We start from the raw sequence: 19,906 nt of genomic DNA, 5'->3' as shown, positions 1-19,906 counted from the left end.
TACAGAGGGTCAATTTTATACTAAAATAATGGACCCAAAAACTGGTGTCATAGCAACCTGTTTGGGCTGTCACCCCTTGACCCAAGAAGAAATGTGATGCCCCAAGGTGTAAGAAACCACCCAATGTTTGGGTTAAAGCAGTAATGTGGATAGCACACCCTGTTTCACATTGTGTAGGGGTGGCAATCTAGGACAGCATTCTTGCAGGTTGATTAGGCTGCTATGGTTAATGCAGCCAAGCCTATAAAACATGGCAGGAGAGTATGGTGGTGCTAGAAGGGGAGGGAGTTTGAGTCTTGGGTCCCTCATAGGGTGGCTTTGTCTGGCCTTCTCTCCTGCTGCTCCATCAGCTTGGTTTGTGTGTGGCGGTCTAACGGTACTCGGCCATATAAAAGGACCCGCCTGGTTTTTTGCACTCTTCTTTATGAATGCCTTGCTCTTTTTAGTGCACCCCCCAGGTGCCAGCCAGCAGAATACCCCCTTTCAGACCAATTCAAGGCAAACGCAAACACTACACTCTATTATGACCAGTGGAGAGCATTCCAATGGTATCGCACCAGTCAGGGAGCCAAACCTAGAACGGTGAGGGATTAAGGAGCGCTGGCGTGATTGAGAAAAAGAAAAGGACCAGAGCTGCTGAGTAGTGCAAGAGGCACAGTAGGATAGAGGAGATGTGCAAGGACGAAAAGGCATCAAGGAGCATCTTGAAGGATTTTCACCAACACTAAAAGAAACGCTTGATTATTCAAATGTACTCTGTAATGTCCTATATTTAAATGAATATCTTCCTGTAGCACTGATGTTCCTTGTTACAAACATTATTGCACCAGTTAGTGGTAACACAGCTTTCTGCAACCTTCAAAAGTTGCCGGACATATAATACTATAAAAAAAGACAAGTTTATAAAGAGTGATAATTAAATCGGTGTAATTTCTTTTTCTCAAACTGTCGTAAACAGTGTCAGATTTCCTGAGTAGCAACAGCCAACAAAACCAGACGTAGGAATAAAAGATCGTTGTGTTTGCTTTGCAAAAATATTTTATATTGCATTAATGAAATAAAAACTAAAATTGACAACCTATCACAATACATAAAATGTGATATTTGGTGGTTTAATCACAGAATGTGTTGAAAACTAACTTGTTGTCAAACATAATCAAAAATTACACAAAAAAAACAACTCATTGGGTGAAAAAGTTCAAACGTGTGGTCAAAGCCTGTTATTTAGACACATCGACCTGTAACCATCCACAGCTCATTTGGCTGTCCAGGGTAAATGAGGTCTTCAGGGCCAGTCAAGCTGCTGTAGAGCGCTCTGTCCGCATAATGCGTCTTTGAATGAGGGGGTGGGGAGGACATTAGTCGTCCGAGTCTGTGTCGTGGCGCCGCCTGTGGCTTTGTGTGGCACCACCAGGGGCCGTCTTGTGGCTGGCAGGGTTACGGGGGACAGGAGACCCCCCATCGGAGGAGTCTGTGTCGTGCCGCTGCTGTCGATGATGGGGGTAGGAGGGCTGTCGCTCTGCCTTTGCTCCCCCCCTTGAATGGCTGTCATGGGGTCTGGCTCCACTCTGACTATGGTATGATGGATTATGATGATGGTGGTCCTTTCTGTGCCTGAAGAGTAAAAGGAAACAAACAATCAATGACTGGCGGGGATCGGGTGAGCTGTTGTGAGGCCCGGGAGGAAGTAGCTGCCTGATGAGCTTATTTATAGTGACATCCACAGAAAACTCCAAATGGCAGCTGTAAATAAATATAACTTCACAAAAGTTCAGCAAATTTAACAATTTTTTCCTCATGAATTCTGTACGCTACCACTATGTTTACATTACGATTCCTCTCTGTCACAAATTACTGAAGCACCTTAATAACATTGCTCAGTATGGTATGTAGACCTCTCTTCTACACACCTGATTTACAGGATATATCTAAGGTTTTGGGTTACATGCTCCCAAAATGTAAAAGATGAAGCTCCTAGTTGCTGTCTATAGGACAGTACCTCAGTGCCCTCTAGTGCTGACAGACGAAAGCTTTTGTATCATAGCAAAGCTGCAGGTTTGCTAACTTGTGCGCTATAGTATAGTGCGAGTTGGACACATTAACATAAACAAATGTATATGACTCAGTACAATAATCTTATAAACAATGCAACCTTTGTAATGTCTGTTATGATTAAATTTGATTCAAATTGTGTCATAGAAGGGCTGATCCATATATGTGGTAATGTTTTTTTTAAAACCATAGTTTGTAGTGATATTGTAATGTTATTTTGTCCACCCTCCGATGACAGCTAATGGAGAAATGAGCAAACCTCTTTCTGTTGTCATCTGATTCAGAGGAAGATGAGTCTCTCCTTTGCCTTTTCTTCTTCTTTTCCTTCTTCTTTTTCTCCTTTTTGCTCTTCTTTTCTTTCTTCTTCTTTTTGCTCTCGTGCCTGCAGGAGTTAAAAACAAGGATTGAAGTTATTTACTGTTAAAGTAAAAATAACAAATTGGGTACAAGGCCTCATTTTTTCCCCCACCAAAACTATGTCATCATATAGATGGTTACTAATATAATACGTACTCACCGTTGTTCCATCTCCTCCTTTTCTACACTCTCAGTTGTCTTTGTTGATGAGGTTTTTGGATGACCCTCTGTCTTATGGTGCTGTAAAGAAGAACCCATGAAATAACCTTTGAAATAAACTCTGTAAACTGTCCCTTCACTACCCTCAAAAACATGTTCATAAAGCCTGTCTGATATATTGAGACCTACACCTCATTTCCATCCATTAAACAGCTTGGTAATTACATTATTAACTTCTGCATTTAACAGAGTCTGAATCTTACAAACCTGAACCAGCAGTGACCTTTCAAAAGGCAGCGGAGGGAAAGAAAAACTTACTGTAAAAACTGGTAAGCCCATTTTAGCAGCCTCCTTTTCCTTTTGGGAGAGCACCATTTTCCGTGACCCGACACTGTAAATAGAAACACACACTTGAAAACAAACATCTAACAGTCATACTGCACTGAGATAAGCAGCTCTCTCACCACCACTTGAATGTCAAGAGGAACATTTTAAACTTCTAATAGAGGTAAAACAGAGCATAACATAACAGAGACCTCTGAAGGGCAGAGGGGGATGTTGTGGTTTTTGCTTGAGCTACTGCGTTGTTTGCTCTAAATCAAGATATTCTTACACAGATTAAAAACAGGAACTGAAACCCGCAAAAGTGGTGAACATTTAAATTTTTGAAATGGTACATTTATATATGAAGAGCGTCTTCAAAATATGAACAAAATTGTTCACAAACATTTGAAATCCTTTTGGTATAATGGATCTGAATAATAATTCATGTTTTCTGCATATTTCCATGTGTAAAAATATGTATATTGAATCCATGGCTGTTTATTTCTACATGGTTTGGTTGCACTTTTTCCTTTGCTACATATACTGTCCTTTTTTAACTTGTTGATTCATCTTATTCTGTCAATTTGTATATTAGGCCAAATCCTAAAGTCATCAATCCTCTAAAAACCATGTTTTCATATTAAGAGGACAAAAAAAATCACCTGGAGCTTCCCAAGCCTGAGATACGGTCCACATTTCTCTCCTCGCCATCAGCTTCTTCCCTCCTACAAACATCAGCCAGGTCCTGATATGACAACGGGGAAATTCAAACCATTTAACCTTTTTTATTAAGCAAAAATCTTAAAAAAATGTTTACAAGCTTGTGACTGAACTGAACAAAGTGAAATACCTCTTTTGTCAGGCCAGTTGGTTGCCTCTTTATATTCTTGTGCCCTCTAGATTGAGAAAGAAAAATGTGAATCAATAGGCCTTTACTTGCATTTGTCAATTATTTATTTTTTGGGGGGAAATTATACGTACAGAGCAGCCATCAATGCCTCATGTTCTGCAGCCTTGACGGCAGCAAGTTCCTCCTCTTTGGTCAAGGGTGCACCGCCTTTTTTGTCTTTTGCGTACCATGTCAGATCTTTGCCTTTTTGCCATCGTCCTACTGGTGCCATCAAAGAGTTCCCTGGAAACAACACGGAGGGTGGTTAAGAAAGATGGAAGATTGTGATGGAAGAAGATGTAATATGATGATATGTAGGGTTGGGGGATGTGATTATCTGTACTGTAACATGATATAAACCTATCAACTGACAATTTTTCCACACCTCAGTATCAATCTTTTTACTCTCTGGTTGCATTGAACAATTAAAGTAATGTTGCAAAGCAATAAACAAGGCTACTTTGTGGCAATATTAGATATTCATATCATTTTTGCACCAATGAAATAAAGACATTTTATTTATTTTATCATTCTCCATAAGATTTGCAATATCATGATCCACAGTGTATCACAATATAACATTACATATACTGTAACAGATTTTTCTCTGTACCACCCACTCCCTAATGATATGAATTTTAAAAGGAAAAAGGTATTTTCTATTATTTCCAAAATATTGTGCAGTTCATTTTAACTTTGTGAATCAGAAGCAGAAGACAGAGCTTTAATAATCATGTCATTCTAAGACAAACCCTGCTGTACACACAGGGAAGAGAGACGCAAACTGTAGGATGCTATGATAGCATCCATTGTAGAGCTGAAACAAGTAGTTGATTAATTGCCGACTATTAGATTAATTACCAATCGTTTTGAGTCATTGTTTTCAAAGAAAATTTCCAAATTCTCTGATTTCAACTTCTCAAATGTGAATATTTTCTGGTTTCTTTAGTCTTCTATGACAGTAAACTGAATATCTTTGGGTTAGGGACTGTTGGTAAGGACAAAATTAGACAATTGAGGGCGTCACCTTGGGCTTTGAAAAATAGTGATCAACATTTTTCACCATTTCCTGACATTTTATGGACCAAACAATTAATCAAGACAATAATCAACAGATTAATCAATAATGAAAATAATCATTAGTTGCAGCCCTAATCTATTGTGAACAAAAATCCAATCAGTGCAGTCTCTAAGTTCAAGTCTTAATGGATTTAAGTTTGTCTGTCTTTGTAGATGTTGACTCAACTGTTGAAACTCACTAAAACAGAAAAATGTAGGTTTTGGGTATATATTTACATTTTAGATTCAGATTTGTATTGATTTGAGACTATAGCTATATCATATGTACAAACAACAGATAGAGTAATGAGAAAACAATAGACCCTGGTAGGAATTAAGTCAAAAATCAAATACCTAATACTTAAAATTTATGTAACACTTTAATGAATTAAGAGGCAATTTTTCACTTTGGAAAACGCACATTTTGGAGTCAACCTGATGATCTCACTAAACTTTTAAAAAAGCTTCTGCTGCTGACTGAATGTGTTTCAACAATAAGATTTAAACTGCATCTAAATAATGTCTTTACTAGAGTTCGTATGCCCAAATTAATTAATTAAATCTTGAGAAGAAGTGATTTATTACGTTTCCACCTTTTTTGTCACAGCTGGGGTGGCCTTTTACGTAGCTCTCGTCTGGCATGCTGACATGTTGGCAGCGGTGTGAGGGCTGAGACAGAGGAGTGTGTCTGTTCTGAGTCAGTAATGAAAGCTGCAGTTTGCAGAGCGGAAAACAGGACTAACACCGAATACACCGAGATACTGTGTGATGAGGGACGTTACAACAAAAGGTAATGATGTTACAGCATGTGGAGAAATAAAGCCGTGGTGTGATTTTGAATTATTTTCTCTGTTGGATGCAAGTTAACAGACAGCTGTTAGCTTCATAGCCGACAGCAATGCCCCTGGCTGATAGCTGCCAGTCTTATGAACTTACCGAGATAATTTTCCCTGTGTTTATCGACTTTCACGTCGTCCCAGTTGAACTGGTCCTGACCTCCTCGGACCCCTCCAGATCTCGAGGAACCAAACATGTTTCGTTCGTTAGACTTTTTCCTAAGAAATCAGTTTTCACGTCAGCTAACTTTAGCCACGTTTAGCACACGAGCAGCGCGATTGATCAGGGCCTTCGTCGTCCACTCATCCGGGGAGTTTTCCGGTAAGTTGACCTCGGAGCAACGTGTTTCCTCGTGGTGATGTTTGCTTTGATCGCCGCAACTGAAGTCTGGTGGTTATTTCTTAAATATCGAGAGAGCTAGCTAGCATTCGACGGAAGCTATGCTATGCTACATAGCTAACGTTACTCTGCGGTGAAAAAATACAAAGTTTAAATGGAAAAAAGAGGCTGTCCGTGCGTAGATCTGTGTTCTCGTTAAAGTAGAAGCTGTAGCTACAGGCTTATTACACTAATATATTTCAAATACTTTCGTTTGCAAAGTAAATCCTCTTTATAGTGAATCAAAAAGCTAATGTTATTAAAAACTCAACGTTTCTGTGTTTTGTCGCGCGCATTCTTGACGCTCGTGAACGTTAACGTGTTGATGTTTCTGACCCGCCGTGATGACGTAGGCAGTACAAAATAGCCCTAATGGCTGGCGCAGCAGAAGAGACGGAGCCGAGGAGGGAGACGATCCTTCGGAGACGGTCCCTAAACCTCGGACTGAAGTAGCTCCCGATGTACATGAGATATTTTTCCAGGCTATTTTCAGGTATGAAGGAGGATATTTGTCTCGTCTCTGTCGATGTGTTTGATGTGTCTGTTGCTCTCTGAAGCTGCCATTCAATTCCTGCAGAAGTCAGATTGTCTCTGCTGCAGGGAAAGATGATTTTTGTATTGCATTCCTTGTCTGACTTTGTAGTGTTACTAGTGTGACTGCCTGACAGTTGAAATGCTTCCAAGACGACCGATACGCCAAATCCTGCATAAGTCGTTGTAGATGAAAGTTTTACTTTGAGTTATTACAAACAATGCCCAAGACATCTACTGTTTTCATCCAGTGTATACAGTACACTCTTGATAGGGCTGCAACTAAAGGTGATTTTTTTTTATTTATTAAGGATTAATCAGTCGATTATTTTCTTGATTAATCGGTTAGTTGTTTGGTCTATAAAATGATGCAAGTTACCAAGATGCAACTGAAAATGTCTTTTTCTGTCCTGACCAATGGTCCACAACCCAGAGATATTTTAATTATCATGAAGTACTAAAGGAACCATCGTTATTCACATTTAATAAACTGGAACCAGAAAATTATGGCATATTTTTTAAAGAAAAAAAAAAGACTGTAAACGATTAATCAATGATCACAATAGTTGCTGATTAATTTTCTGTTGATCAACTAATCGTTGCAGCTCTTGCTGACTCTTGATTTTTTTTTTTTTACAATAGCCAGCATGCCAATCAGCATTACTGCACAGTAATAATCACCAACATTTCACTTAGGAAATGTCTTTACCATCCTCTACATGTTAACTCAGCATTTCCATGATAGTGATGCTATTGCCTTTAATTGCTCCTAACATTGAGTCAAAGTGCAGTTTGTAATGCCTGAGCTTGTTGTTTTTATCTGTTAAATCATTCTGGCACAAGTCTCAGACACTTGTTACACACTCTCTATAACAATAAATATAATAAACGGAGTGTGCTATTTTGGCATTTTTATGTATGCTAAGTCTTGTATTGATCAAATAAGTGTTAGAATTAGTGAGTTAGAACGAAGAGCTCACAGCATTAGACTGGATGAGGATGAAAACTGGTTGAACATGTGCCCTCATCATCACCAGATCACCTCTACGTCAGGAAAAAGTGAACTAACAACACAACTGTTTTAACGTAACATTGTATGTTGTACTTTCTAGGGCTGCAACAAAGATGTAATCTAATTAGAAGTAATCTTTCAATTATCTTCTTGATTTATCAGTTTGTCCATTACATGGCAGGAAATGGTAAAAAAAATTATGATCATTACTCCCCAGAGCCAGAGGTGACATATTCAATGCTTGTTTTGCCAACCAACAGTCCAAAGGCCAAAGATATTCAGTATTCTGTCATAAAAGGCAAAGACAAGCAGCTAATCATCACATTTGAGAGTCTGCAATCATTACATTGTCAGCATTTTTTACTCGAAAAGTAACTTGATTATTACTAAAATATCTGCTGACTTATTTTCTGTCAATTAATTACTCAATTAATTGACTCACTGTTTCAGCTGTAATACTGAACACCTACTAGACGACTGAGACCTAATAGATTTCACATGATTCGCTTTGGTCAAGTATCAGTCACATGGTGTTCAGTGCACATGGTTACAGTCAAGCACAGTGCAGCTTTCAATTAGCGTCAGCCCAAACTCACGTCTCTCATTTCCTGTCATGCAGCTCTAAGTACGAGAGGTTGATTCTTGTGTGGGTGCTGGGCTGTAGGAAGCTGCAGGCGTTTTATTATTTTTTCAGTTTCTTTTGTAGTCTGTAAAATGTCAGAAACGATGAAAAATGCCCGTCCATTGTTCAAAGTAATGCATTAAAATTAAATATCTAAACTCACCTGCAAGAGAAGAACCACAATAATGATAAAATTATGTGAAAATTATATTTAGAGAAAAAGATAATAAATCTTTACATTCATAAAATCATAATATCTAGTGTTATTACTTTATAAACGGTAGTAATTCATTCTGGAAGTCAGATTTTTAATGACCGAATCAAGTGTTGCAGCACTAATTATCATTATTTAGGAGATACTGTATCCATCAACAAGCAAGCTGATGAGGCTTTTTGCTTATAAATGTTTGAACTATTCTAGTATAAGCTTTATTCAAGTTTAAGTTTTTTATTTATAGAGCTGAAATAGCAAATCAACAAAATTAATCTGCAACAATTTCAAGTCATTTATTAAGCAAGTTTGCAAAAAAATTCTCTGGTTGTACCGAATGTGAAAATTTACTGCTTTTCTTTGTTTTATATCATTATAAATTATATATCTCTGGGTTTTTGGACAACTGGAATACATCCTCTTGTGCTCTAGGACATTTTTTTTACTATGTTTAGATGCTTTATAGACTAAACAATTAATTGAAAAGATAGCGGAAAAATTAAGAAAAGACGAAAATAACTGTTAGATGCAGCTCTAGTTGGTTCTAAATGATAACAGGGAGCCAGTGCACATTGCCAAAATACAATCCTGGATAACAAACTAACGAAGCAGTTCAGGGTTGGAGGTGATAAACACACTAGAACAGGACTCTTAAACATGTTGAGGCCTCTTCACTGACCTCTGAAAAAAGGAACTCCTGCACCTTTAATTAGCCATGTAGCTGTTTACGAGAAGCATTCAAGAGGCAATGGAGAATTACTCTTGTCATTTGCACCTGCCAACAGAACCGTGATGCATCTGGTTTGCTTGGAGACGCGAAGGCTCATGATGCTGTGATTTTACTCTCCAGGCTTGCTGAAGTCCAGTGCAATTTACTTTTGTTTTTATTTTAAAATTTAGTTTCTATTTATTTATTTTTTTGTAATTTGCAGCATGTCAGAATGTCTCGGATTAACTCATTTTTGGACTAATTCCCAACCTGTCTGATACCTGACCTTGATGTAAGTAATAGGCTGAAGTTTTTAACAAGTAACCTTGATGGTTAATATTTGCCTCACGTTGTAGTCCCTTTTTAATTGTTTAACAGTCAATCTGTAGCTGGTTTCTGGTTGCTGCTATGTGCTTGGAAGACTGAAAACCAGCTGACTTCCTGTTACACTGACTGCATTGTTTTCTGCATTTATGTTCATGTCAACTCAGACTCTTCGATTCATTATGTATAATCTATTCAACACATTAATCTTGGACAACAAAATCTACTGGTGTGTAAACATGGTCCTGCCCTCCTTGTCTGTCTCTCGTGCCTGCCTTCTGCTCTTGGACACAGTCACACCCTCTTTATTCACTTGAATTCCAAGTCTGTTAGAGCTCTGTGTGTACTGAGGAAAGATAATAAAGAACGCAGCGGACAAAACTTTTACTTTCATTTTAAAAACTATTGGTGGTGAAAGAGAAGTTGCATAGACTGTATCACAGGATAGAAAAGGTAAGATTATGAGGGAAATTGAGCTATTTTGGAAATACTCACAGGCTTTCAGTAATTGTTTTAAGCTGTAGTTTATATTGATATAAGCCTGTTGTCTGTAATAAAAGCAGCTTTTCCTTTTATTCTAATAATACTTAGCTGCTCTGTTCTTTCCTGCTACCGCTAATTTGAGAGTAAGGCTCTCCAATTAGTGAATAATTGTCCCTCGACCTCACCATGGTAACCTCACGGCTTGCTAACCAGTTGATTGCCTCTGCACTTGTGAGACATGTTTTGGTCTCATCAGTTGTGTTTCCTTTTACAACTGCCAGCTTATCATTTTTATTGTGCGTATCCTACCAGAGCGAGGTTTGTCTGAACGTGTCAACCCACTGCAATGTTGTGATGTCGTCGTCTTTTTAAAGCCGTATGTTGGTGCACAGGCTGATTTTGGTCTCGTGATGACTCACCTCGTAAGATTGCAGCCTCACCCACTTGTTTCCTTTCCTGAACTCTCCTCTGCTGTGCTCCTCTCTTTCAGCTATGGCTGGACCCAGGCCCGTGGTGTTTAGCGGCCCATCGGGGGCAGGGAAGAGCACTCTGCTGAAGAAACTCATGAAGGAATATGACAGTGTGTTTGGCTTCAGCGTCTCCCGTAAGTGTACCAGCCTGTGGCCCTAATGACATATTACCAATCGAGGCATATTGTTGTTCAGCATATTTAAACCTGCAGGTCATCAGTGTTTTGTAGGAGATGTAATGCATTTTTAAAAATTCAAATAGGGCTGCAACAAATGATTATTCTCATTATTTTCATCATTGTTTGGTCTATGAGATGTCATGAAATAAAAAGCCTGTCATTCTCCCAGAGCCTAAATGAACATTTTCATAACTTTTTTTTGATAGGTTTTTTTTTGTTTTTGTTAGTCTTAACAGTCCCAAAACCTTAAGATGTTCAATGATATAACAATGATATAAAACAGAAATATTCACATTTGAGAAGCTGGAACAAGATATTTTTTTGCATTTTTGTTTCAAAAAATTACTTAAAGGGGACATATGCACATTTCCAGGTCTGTATTTGTATTCTGAGGCTCTACTAGGACATCTTTGTATGATTTACAGTTTAAAAAACTGGCCCTTAATGCAGCCCCTCAGTTCAGCCTCTGTCTGAAACAGGCCGTTTTAACTCCCGTCTCTTTAAGGCCCCCCTCTGGAGGAGCCCACTCTGTTTTGATTTGCCAGATCCTTGCAGCTGCCCCTCCACATACTTCCGGTGGCGTGGGAGAAACTTTGACCATGTTTAACATAGACATCTGACATTATAACAGTATAAAAATCACAAAAATCATGATATGTCCCCTTTGAAAAATGAATCAGTTATCAAAATTTTTGCAGATTCATTTTCTGTTGATCAACTAATGCATAAACTGACCAACCGTTTCAGCTCTACATTCAAATCGAGCACAGTATATGACAAAAATGCTTATTATTCCTCAGATACAACAAGAAACCCTCGACCTGGAGAAGAGAACGGCAAAGGTACAGCATATTCCTCCTCTCTGGTCACCAACAGTGAATCATACTTTTTAATTTCAAGTCAATAGTTGTGTATCTTACGTTATGTGTGCTCTCTGTTTCTCCTTTTTTGGGGGGTTTCAGATTACCATTATGTTACAAGGGAAGTGATGCAGGCAGGGATCGACAAAGGCGATTTCATTGAGAACGCAGAGTTTTCAGGGAACATGTACGGGACGAGTAAAGCTGCCGTGCAAGACGTCCAGGCCAAGAACCTCATCTGTATACTTGACATTGACATGCAGGGTGTGAAGAACATCAAAAGGACAGACCTCAGTCCTATCTACATCTCCATCCAGCCACCATCCATGGCAGTCCTGGTGAGAACAGAAGGAAATTTCATTGAATCGATAAACTGTCTGTGACCTTGAATTTGATTTGTATCCAATGATCTGGTCATATACGTTTTTAGATGCTCTTTGGATGTTTCTGTTATGTCTTCCATAGGTTGAAGCCCGTTTTCTGCTTTGTATTGTTTCAGGAAAAGCGTTTAAGAGACAGGAAGACTGAGTCAGAGGAGAGCCTCCAGAAGCGTTTACAAGCGGCTAAAGTGGATATGGAGTTTAGTAAGTGCTTATCTTTTGTTCACAAAGATTAAAGTTCAAAACCACATACATTTTCAAAACCTGACTGAGCATAATTTTATCTCCTTCTAGGTAAAGAACCTGGTGTATTTGATGTCGTAATCATCAATGATCATTTGGATGATGCTTATGGGAAGTTAAAAGATGCTCTTCTTGAGGTAAGTTGCCATTGCCGAACACAGATCACTACATTAGATATAGTCAATACACATTAAACAGGAATGTTACCAGATAAACTCTTATCCGAGTTACTAACTAAATGTTAACTTTACATTTGCCAAAGACATCAGTTATTCCTCATCCTCAAAGCCTTTTCTCTTGTAACATTAAAACTGAAACACATTGTGTGAAAATACAACCAATAAAACATAAATCTGTTTTGCATGTCCAAGTATGTAAGCAACCAAATTTATATTTATACATATAACACTAGGGCTAACTAGCTCTACACTGCAATACATAACAGTTCACTTCCTTATCAAGTGGTGAAGGGGGATCTGGGTACACAGAATTTTCAAACAGCTCATGGAGCTAACATTAGATTTTGAGAAACTTCACATGTGCTGTACAAGACAGGCGTAGCAACAGTAATTAAGGGTGGCAGTGCTTAGCGAACTGTCAGTTCATGAGAAATATAATACACCCTCACTCAGTTCAATACAGTCAGGGGTTTTGCGCTCACAGCCTTACTTACCTAAGTCATGGTGACTAATGTTAACGAACTTTAGATATTGCTGTTTAACTGACGTTAAGTTTGTTGACTTCACGACTTTTCTTTACTTGTGCTCCGGTAACACATTTTCGCATGTCACATATAAACATGATGTCTTTAAATCAACTGAGACAGAACAATCTTAAGAGATGAAGGAAGGAAATTGAATGTGTCATTGTCCTGCATTGTCATTCAGCTTAAGTTAGTCTATAAGTCTTATTTGAAATTACCTAGTTAATAGTTATGGATTTGTCTGTATTTCCTGACCAACATTACTGTACCTACATGTATTTGGACCATCATAAAATATGTTTTCCCTTCTCTAGGAAATTACTAAAGTCAAGAAAGTCAACATGTCTTCGTAGGGGACGAGCATCGCAACACCTTTTTAGTCCCGTCCAGCCACTCCTCACAAAACCGCAGACCTCCATTCCAGTCCTGAACATTCCCTCAAATGGTGGTCTGTGAAGCTCAGACAACATCCCTCAGCGGATACATAGACGCGTAGCTTTTACATGGTGTTTAGAAGTAGTTCTTACTAAATGATAACATACTGTAATGTGGAACATTTTTTTTATTGAAAAGGAGCGCTTTCCAGATTTTTATTTCATTTGTATGGGAAAAAAAAGATACTCCAATAATGCGTACTTGATATGTGACTGGCATGGTAAGCAGGATGTTGGACAGGGTTAACTGAACACGGATATACTGCTTGTAGCCTTGTCCTGTCATCACCTTGGACTAACACAAAAGGAGAGTAACATAACTCATTCCAACATAAGGGTAAACTGGTCTGTCAAGGGTATGAATAAGCACATCTCGGGATTCCTAGGTTTGTAAGCAGTGAGTTATGCTACTCTTAACACTTGAAGGTTTTTTTGTGTGTAATCAGTTATATACTGTGTTGATGGAGAAATTGAGTTTCAGAGTTAGTCTGAAATATTCAGATGACAGATACAGTGAGAGTTTTATGTCAGCGTTCAAGCTCCTGCACATGTTTAATTCAAGAGAGCAACACGTGTAATTTTAGCATTGAGACTGATCTCTGAGACATGGGGGCGGTTTACTTCAGGGGGTACATACATGCAAGTCAACTGTACTGTTAAAACAATAAAACTATTCCAGTGCTGGTTAATGTTTTTTCTTTTTACAGACTCCACTTAAGATTTGTTTGCTGTAAAACAATAAATACTGTTGTGGGCTATGGTAGGATTTAATCCCATGTAATATAGGTAATGTCACATGGAACAAAAAAAAACGATAGTACATGTAATGTCCTTTATTTTTTGTGGGGTTCTGACAGAACAATTTAACTGTTTATTTTACAGTTGTAAATTTTTAAAACTTTTATATTGTGTAATAGTATTATTTTGCAGCCTCATTTCTACAGTAAAATGGCATTCAGTGGACTGTTTGGATTCCTAACAAAAGGAGAGCTTTTTAACTTTGAAGATATATTGCTTAGAATCAAGCACACAATAAATCTCCTTTTTACTGTAAAACATTTATGATCCTTCCACCTTCTCAATTCAGATTATCTATAATTTGCTTTTTCCTTATAATATCAATTTCGTGAATATTAAAAATACCCAAATACCCTTGTGACACCCATTCCTTTGTACACATAATTTTGTGTTTCTGTTATAACATAATAGTGCAAATGTAACATCATACTCACTGAGATGCATGCAGTCCTCTTGTTTGCCATTTAACACTTAACCAGCTCTTATAGTAATGTGCTTGTTGTGGAAAAATGTCATTATGTATTTCTTAAATCCAGTAGACATCCAGCATTAAGACTTATGTTGCTTGTTGAAACTTAAATAAATGTTACAATACTCCAAGAAGAACTGTTTGTGTTTGTGTTAGAAATAAGAATTGTGGAAGTCGCTGAGAATTTGCCGTACTTTTATTTAATTCAGATTTAACACTTTTGGAAGACAAACATGTCTCTCAAAAACTACACATGTACAAGCAATTACAATCTGTTAGTGCTGTAATACTGAAATACATAACATGATCCTTGTAACTGACTAAAAAATCAACACACACACATAATTAAGGAGGCAATTATTCTAGACACTTAAATTGCATAGTGAAGGTAGTAAAGTCGGTACTTTGCACAAACATTTCATCATAATTAAATACGACATGAAAGACTGGATTACTTTGGATGAACACAATTGCTCTGAAAAAGCAAATACATGCAGTCACTCATCTAACTATATATCACTTACACTGAAATATCCCTGTGATATCCTGTTAGTTCACAGGTCATTGCACCGCATTAACAGACACAGATATGTCTACAAACTGAGTACAGCATTAAATTCACAACTGACGGTAGAAACATCTGTTTCACACTAATAAATTACGTAAATTCAACAGTCGGTTGAGATCTGTTATGTCAGCCCATTTAAATGATTTGCTTGTAGAAATGTCATGTTTGTATACGTTGCTCACCTTTGAAATCATTCACAAAGGTGTTGAGGACTTATTTTGTCAAACATACTCAGTGCCCTGAGCATATTTGACAGCCCATCTTTGATAAAACTTCAACAACAGCCCATGAACCACAACAGTCATCAAAGGTCTGCTATCAGGTTGACATGAGTATTGCATATTTAAATTAACTTATAGCAATACGGAAATAGAAAGGTGTAGACTTGACCTCATTAATATTCATTAACTCCAACTTTTGCTGCTCCAGGAATTGGTCACTGCAAAAGTGAAAAAGGCAACATTTCTTGAAAGGTACAAAAGTAAAAACCAAAAATATATACTGTATATCTAAATATATAGCTATTTGTTTATGTATAAAGCATCACTAAATATACTGCCTGGATTCATGATTTTGTGAAACTATGTGTAACTGAAACAAAACATGTAATGTTAGAGCCTTCAAAAGTCCATCAGTCAAATGTCAAGCCTTGGTTTCTTGGCTTCTGTCCACTATGTATTATATAACACATACACTTACTGTTTTATAGATGTTGTAACAGAACCGTGTGGGACTGAAACCTGCTTACAGTGACACAATTTATACTTAGATTTTCTCTCTTCTTTAGAGTTTTCTCTATAGAAACGCCTGAACGTCTAAAGAGACCATCTGACTCTAACCATTTGACAAGAAAAAGACCTGATGAGCCTATTTTCTGATGGATAGCTTCAAAATGGAATGGTTTGTCAAATGCAGTAAATATACTTCAGGTTAGGATATGTCTTATTCATCATGTAAGTAGAAAAGTATTGTCCCCATTTAAGACTAAGAGGATTTGTGGTACCAAATTATACTTTCTTGTACCCCAGTTATTTTAAAGCTACTGGTTCTGATAAAGATTATCACTAATTTGAAGAGTGACTGGGTTTCCCACTGATGTGTATCCGTAGGTCTGAGTTGACACTTTGGTTTTAAAGCTCTGCTGCCCACCCTCAACTCTCTGCACCTCTGAGCAGTATGAAGGCTTCACTTCCAGCTTTGCGTGGCTCACTTGAATGGGGACATTCCTCTCCGTTCTAGACCGGGTGCCACTGGCTTGGGGGGCAGCAGATGAGAAGAGGCTGCTGGAGAGCTGATCCCTGAAGCGACTGAAGAAGCCGCTCCTCTGTCTCGGGACCATGACAGGCCGCCCCACGTTGAGGAGCACTGGCTGTCCCACCGTGGACCCACCGATCTCCCTCTGCAGCACGGAGATCTCACACGGCTTTTCAGCCGGGTGGTCGTGGGTGCTGGAGGAGCCGTAGGTCTCTCCTTTTTCTGGGACGTAATCCTCCAAGTCCTCGAGGGTCAAAACACGGTCTCCATGTGTCAGGATCTTTGGTTCCTGCTTTCTGTAAAGGTCAAGATCATTATCTTCGTCATCGGGTTCAAAGATGACGGTCTGTTGGTCATCCAGGTCCTCGTCGTTCTCTTCAGCTGTGGTAAGGACAGATGAGAGCTCATGTGGCTCTCCAATGATTTCAGCGGCAGAACCAGAGGGAGCACTACCCTCCTCGTCTTCCCAGGAGAGCGGCTGGCTGCTGACGTCTCCTTGCAGCTGGGCCTGTGCCTGCTCCACCAGCTTGTTGTTGGAATTGTTGGCATTTGGGTTTTCTGGTGGAGACCTTTTGGGTCTGGAGGGAGTGGCTGCACGATCAGACCCTGCCGGTGAGATGCCTCTCCTCCTGGGCGGCCTGGGAGATTTATTGACCTTGTACTCAATGACCTCCTCTACCTCAACCCACTTGGGCTTGCTTTCCGTGACCCTGGCCTCAGCACCCTCAGGCTCAGTAACATAAAGGGTTGGGATAGTGGTCTTTCTTGGAGTGGGCATCCTCCTCAGCCTGGCTGTGGGGGGCTCTGGGGTGGAAGTCTCCAAGCGGTGGGCTCCAGTAACAGTCAAACCAGGGGACCTGTGCCTCCTCATACGTGGGTTCTTCACCACAGTGGTTATAGTCTCCTCACTGGAATTAAGACAAAAACTTTCTATAGAAAATACTGATCTGCATGCGGTTTTCACACTCATGATGGAAGCAGAGGGGCTTCAATTACCATACAACTGGCACCAAACTATGTAACTAAATTTGAAAAGCTGACTCCCTAAAAACTGGAAAGGAAGGACAGTACATGTAACATGCCACAAGAAGTATGCGGCACTGTTCTGTATATTGTGTATGTTTTAAAATGATACAATTACAAGTATGAAGTCTTGATTTCAAATATAAATGCTCTGTGACGAGCTGCAATAATAAAGTTGCCAGCACAGCACCCTGGTGAAAACAGCCCATCCTTTCATCATCCTTGTGATAGAGTCCTTTGCACTCAGGCTCTAAATACTGCACACACGGGGCCAGTGAGGGAAGTGAACACACACATGCAAAATTGCTCCAAATTTCCTCTTTAGCAAGCCACATCTACAACAAGGCCAAAGTAAAGCTGTCCGTCTGTAGTCTATTAACATTTCCTACTGCAGTAATGGGGAGGACATGAAATGCACTGATGAATGGTTTAAGGGATGATAACACATCCTACCAGGCAACAAACATGCTTGATGAACATGGCCTGTTCACACTTACATGATGATGGTTTTCTTTGGTATTTTAGTCTCCTGCTCTGTAACTATGGAGGAAGCAGAATGAATAAAATTTAATGGGCAAAGAAAGATAATTAATCTAAGGTAGAAAGAAAAGTAAATAGATCACATCTATTGTATCTTTTGTTTCTCTAAATCAGCATTATTGTATTATGAGCGTAATAGGTGTTACTTTTCTACTTATTCAAAACCTGAAAAAGAGTCTTTTTTGTGAGTATTAAGTCAGTGTTCCTACCTTCAATCCTGATGGCCTGCTCACCACTGCGAGCCACAGCGGAGGGTAGAACTAAATCAGCAGCACACTTGGCACTGCCCAGACGGTTGGACAACTGGCAACAATAAGGAATATATTTTTAGAGTCCTAAAGATGACTCATTGATGCTAATTGATATCAACTCACTTAGACTCAACTGTTGGGTGTAGACACAATTGTGAGACCAAATTAATATGATTCTTTTTTTTAAAAAAACATTCTGGATATAATGTATGCATCTCACATATTAGTTTCAACAACACTATAATTAGCTCTGTGATTCAAGAGGGATGTTATTATAGACCAACCTCACACTCGTAGTGTCCCAGGTCTCTCTCTGTTAGGTTTTTTATTACCAAGACCAGAACTCCGCTACGGAGCTCACTGTAGGTCTGATACTTTTCCTGGTCAGTCAGCAGCCTGCCGTCCTTGAACCACCTTGACCATACGCAGGTGCACACAATCAGAGAGCACAGATTAACACACAGGGTGTGAAATAATTCCAAACAACCATCTCAATTTAATCAAAATATTCTGAAAACGTCAAACATTATAATATAGTGAGTGAAGTATGAATACCTGATCTTGGGGCTAGGGGCGCTCTGTATGACGCAAGTGAACTGAGCATCCTCACCAGCAGCAAAGATAGCAGTCCTCATTTTATTCACAAAACGAGGAGGCACTACAAGAAATATGTAAGAATTTAATACATGTTTAAGCACAAACATTAAGAAATAGAAATTGTATTGGAGTGATGCTCCTTTTTTGCCTATTTGATAAGGTTTCTGACAGCAACACAGCACAGAGACTGCCCTTGTAAGAGTTTTCAGTGATATTTTGATGAAGGCTGACGCAAGTGAATGCTTGATACTGGTTCTGCTTGGTCTTAGTACCGCATTTGACACAGTGGATTATAGCATTATTATTGAAAGGTTGAGAACATGGCTTGGTATCTCCAAGGCTGCCCCTTCAGTAGTTCTCCTCATACATTTCTAACAGAAAATTCATTGTGATGTCTGTTGATGGCTTTACCTCCTCTCAAGCACTGTCTATATATGGGGTGTCACAGGGCTCTATTCTAGGACCGATTTTATTTTCTCTTTATTTACTCCCTTTGGGCCACATTATCAAACAGCATAATATTTAATTTCATTGCTACACTGATGATACTCAGCTGTTCTTGTCCTGCAAACCATCTGAATCAGCTAAGTTATCTTCCCTGCATAACTGCCTAGCTGTGGTTAAGGACTGGATGGCAGAAATTTTTCTTCAGCTTAACTCCTCCAAAACAGAAATCCTTATTATAGGCCTTGAGCACACTCATGGCCAATTTCTGCCTGCTCTTGGCTCTCTAGCTCAGCATGTGGTAGCCACTGCTAAGAACCTTGGAGTTATTTTAGATCAGAACCTCCCTCTTGAGTCTCCTGTTAAAAGGTTAGCTCAGTCTTGTTTTTTCCACTAGAGAAATATCTCTAGAATTAGATCTTTTATTTCTTTTAATGATCTTCAAAGAGTGATTCATGCTTTTACCATTTCTTGTCTAGATTATTGTAATGCAGTGTTTACATGCCTTGGCCAAAATATGGTTGCATGGCTTCAGGGTGTCCAAAATGCAGCCGCCAGACTTCTAACCAAATCATGAAAGCATTATCAATATCTCCCCTATTTTAGCTTCCCTTCACTGGCCACCTGTCTGTTTTAGAATTGATTTTAAAATTTTACTCTTGACCTTTAAGGCCCTGAATGGTATGGCACCAAGCTACCTGGCTGAGCTTCTGAACTATTATTCACCAACAAGTAGCTTGAGATCC

General features: G+C 38.9%; 3 protein-coding genes across 48 annotated transcripts in view; 1 reads left to right on the top strand and 2 right to left on the bottom strand.

The window, feature by feature from the left end:
• Positions 1-943: 943 nt before the first annotated feature.
• Positions 944-6,396, bottom strand: c12h1orf35 (chromosome 12 C1orf35 homolog). Of its 2 annotated transcripts, none has more exons than XM_067606141.1 (8): positions 5,777-6,396; positions 3,874-4,024; positions 3,743-3,788; positions 3,555-3,637; positions 2,836-2,959; positions 2,570-2,649; positions 2,312-2,434; positions 944-1,614 (listed from the first exon to the last, which is right to left on the bottom strand). In XM_067606141.1, exons 1-8 carry the CDS (start codon positions 5,871-5,873, stop codon positions 1,359-1,361), a joined length of 960 nt encoding a protein of 319 aa, XP_067462242.1. In that variant the 5' UTR covers positions 5,874-6,396; the 3' UTR covers positions 944-1,358. The 2 variants fall into 2 exon arrangements, with proteins under 2 accessions (XP_067462242.1, XP_067462243.1); XM_067606142.1 differs by having other exon boundaries at positions 2,887-2,959; positions 5,777-6,393.
• guk1a (guanylate kinase 1a) lies at positions 5,471-14,953 on the top strand. Of its 2 annotated transcripts, XM_067606143.1 has the most exons (8): positions 5,475-5,630; positions 6,409-6,548; positions 10,438-10,551; positions 11,397-11,438; positions 11,559-11,794; positions 11,956-12,040; positions 12,131-12,216; positions 13,097-14,953. In XM_067606143.1, exons 2-8 carry the CDS (start codon positions 6,515-6,517, stop codon positions 13,133-13,135), a joined length of 636 nt encoding a protein of 211 aa, XP_067462244.1. In that variant the 5' UTR covers positions 5,475-5,630; positions 6,409-6,514; the 3' UTR covers positions 13,136-14,953. The 2 variants fall into 2 exon arrangements, with proteins under 2 accessions (XP_067462245.1, XP_067462244.1); XM_067606144.1 differs by lacking the exon at positions 6,409-6,548 and having other exon boundaries at positions 5,471-5,630.
• Positions 14,665-19,906, bottom strand: part of obscnb (obscurin, cytoskeletal calmodulin and titin-interacting RhoGEF b) — a 67,725-nt gene continuing 62,483 nt past the window's right edge. For all 44 annotated transcript variants that reach the window (XM_067606095.1, XM_067606099.1, XM_067606106.1 and 41 more), the window contains 5 exons: positions 18,675-18,777; positions 18,404-18,533; positions 18,078-18,171; positions 17,826-17,868; positions 14,665-17,213 (listed from right to left, as the gene is read on the bottom strand). In XM_067606095.1, coding sequence (XP_067462196.1) covers positions 16,091-17,213; positions 17,826-17,868; positions 18,078-18,171; positions 18,404-18,533; positions 18,675-18,777 — 1,493 coding nt within the window. In that variant the 3' untranslated portion in view covers positions 14,665-16,090. The remainder of the gene's footprint in view (positions 17,214-17,825; positions 17,869-18,077; positions 18,172-18,403; positions 18,534-18,674; positions 18,778-19,906) is intronic.

Source organism: Thunnus thynnus, chromosome 12 (genome assembly GCF_963924715.1).
Source record: "Thunnus thynnus chromosome 12, fThuThy2.1, whole genome shotgun sequence".
NCBI classification, from domain to species: Eukaryota; Metazoa; Chordata; class Actinopteri; order Scombriformes; family Scombridae; genus Thunnus; species Thunnus thynnus.
Note: the sequence above shows the minus strand (reverse complement) of the source record. Positions and strands in the feature narration are given on the sequence as shown.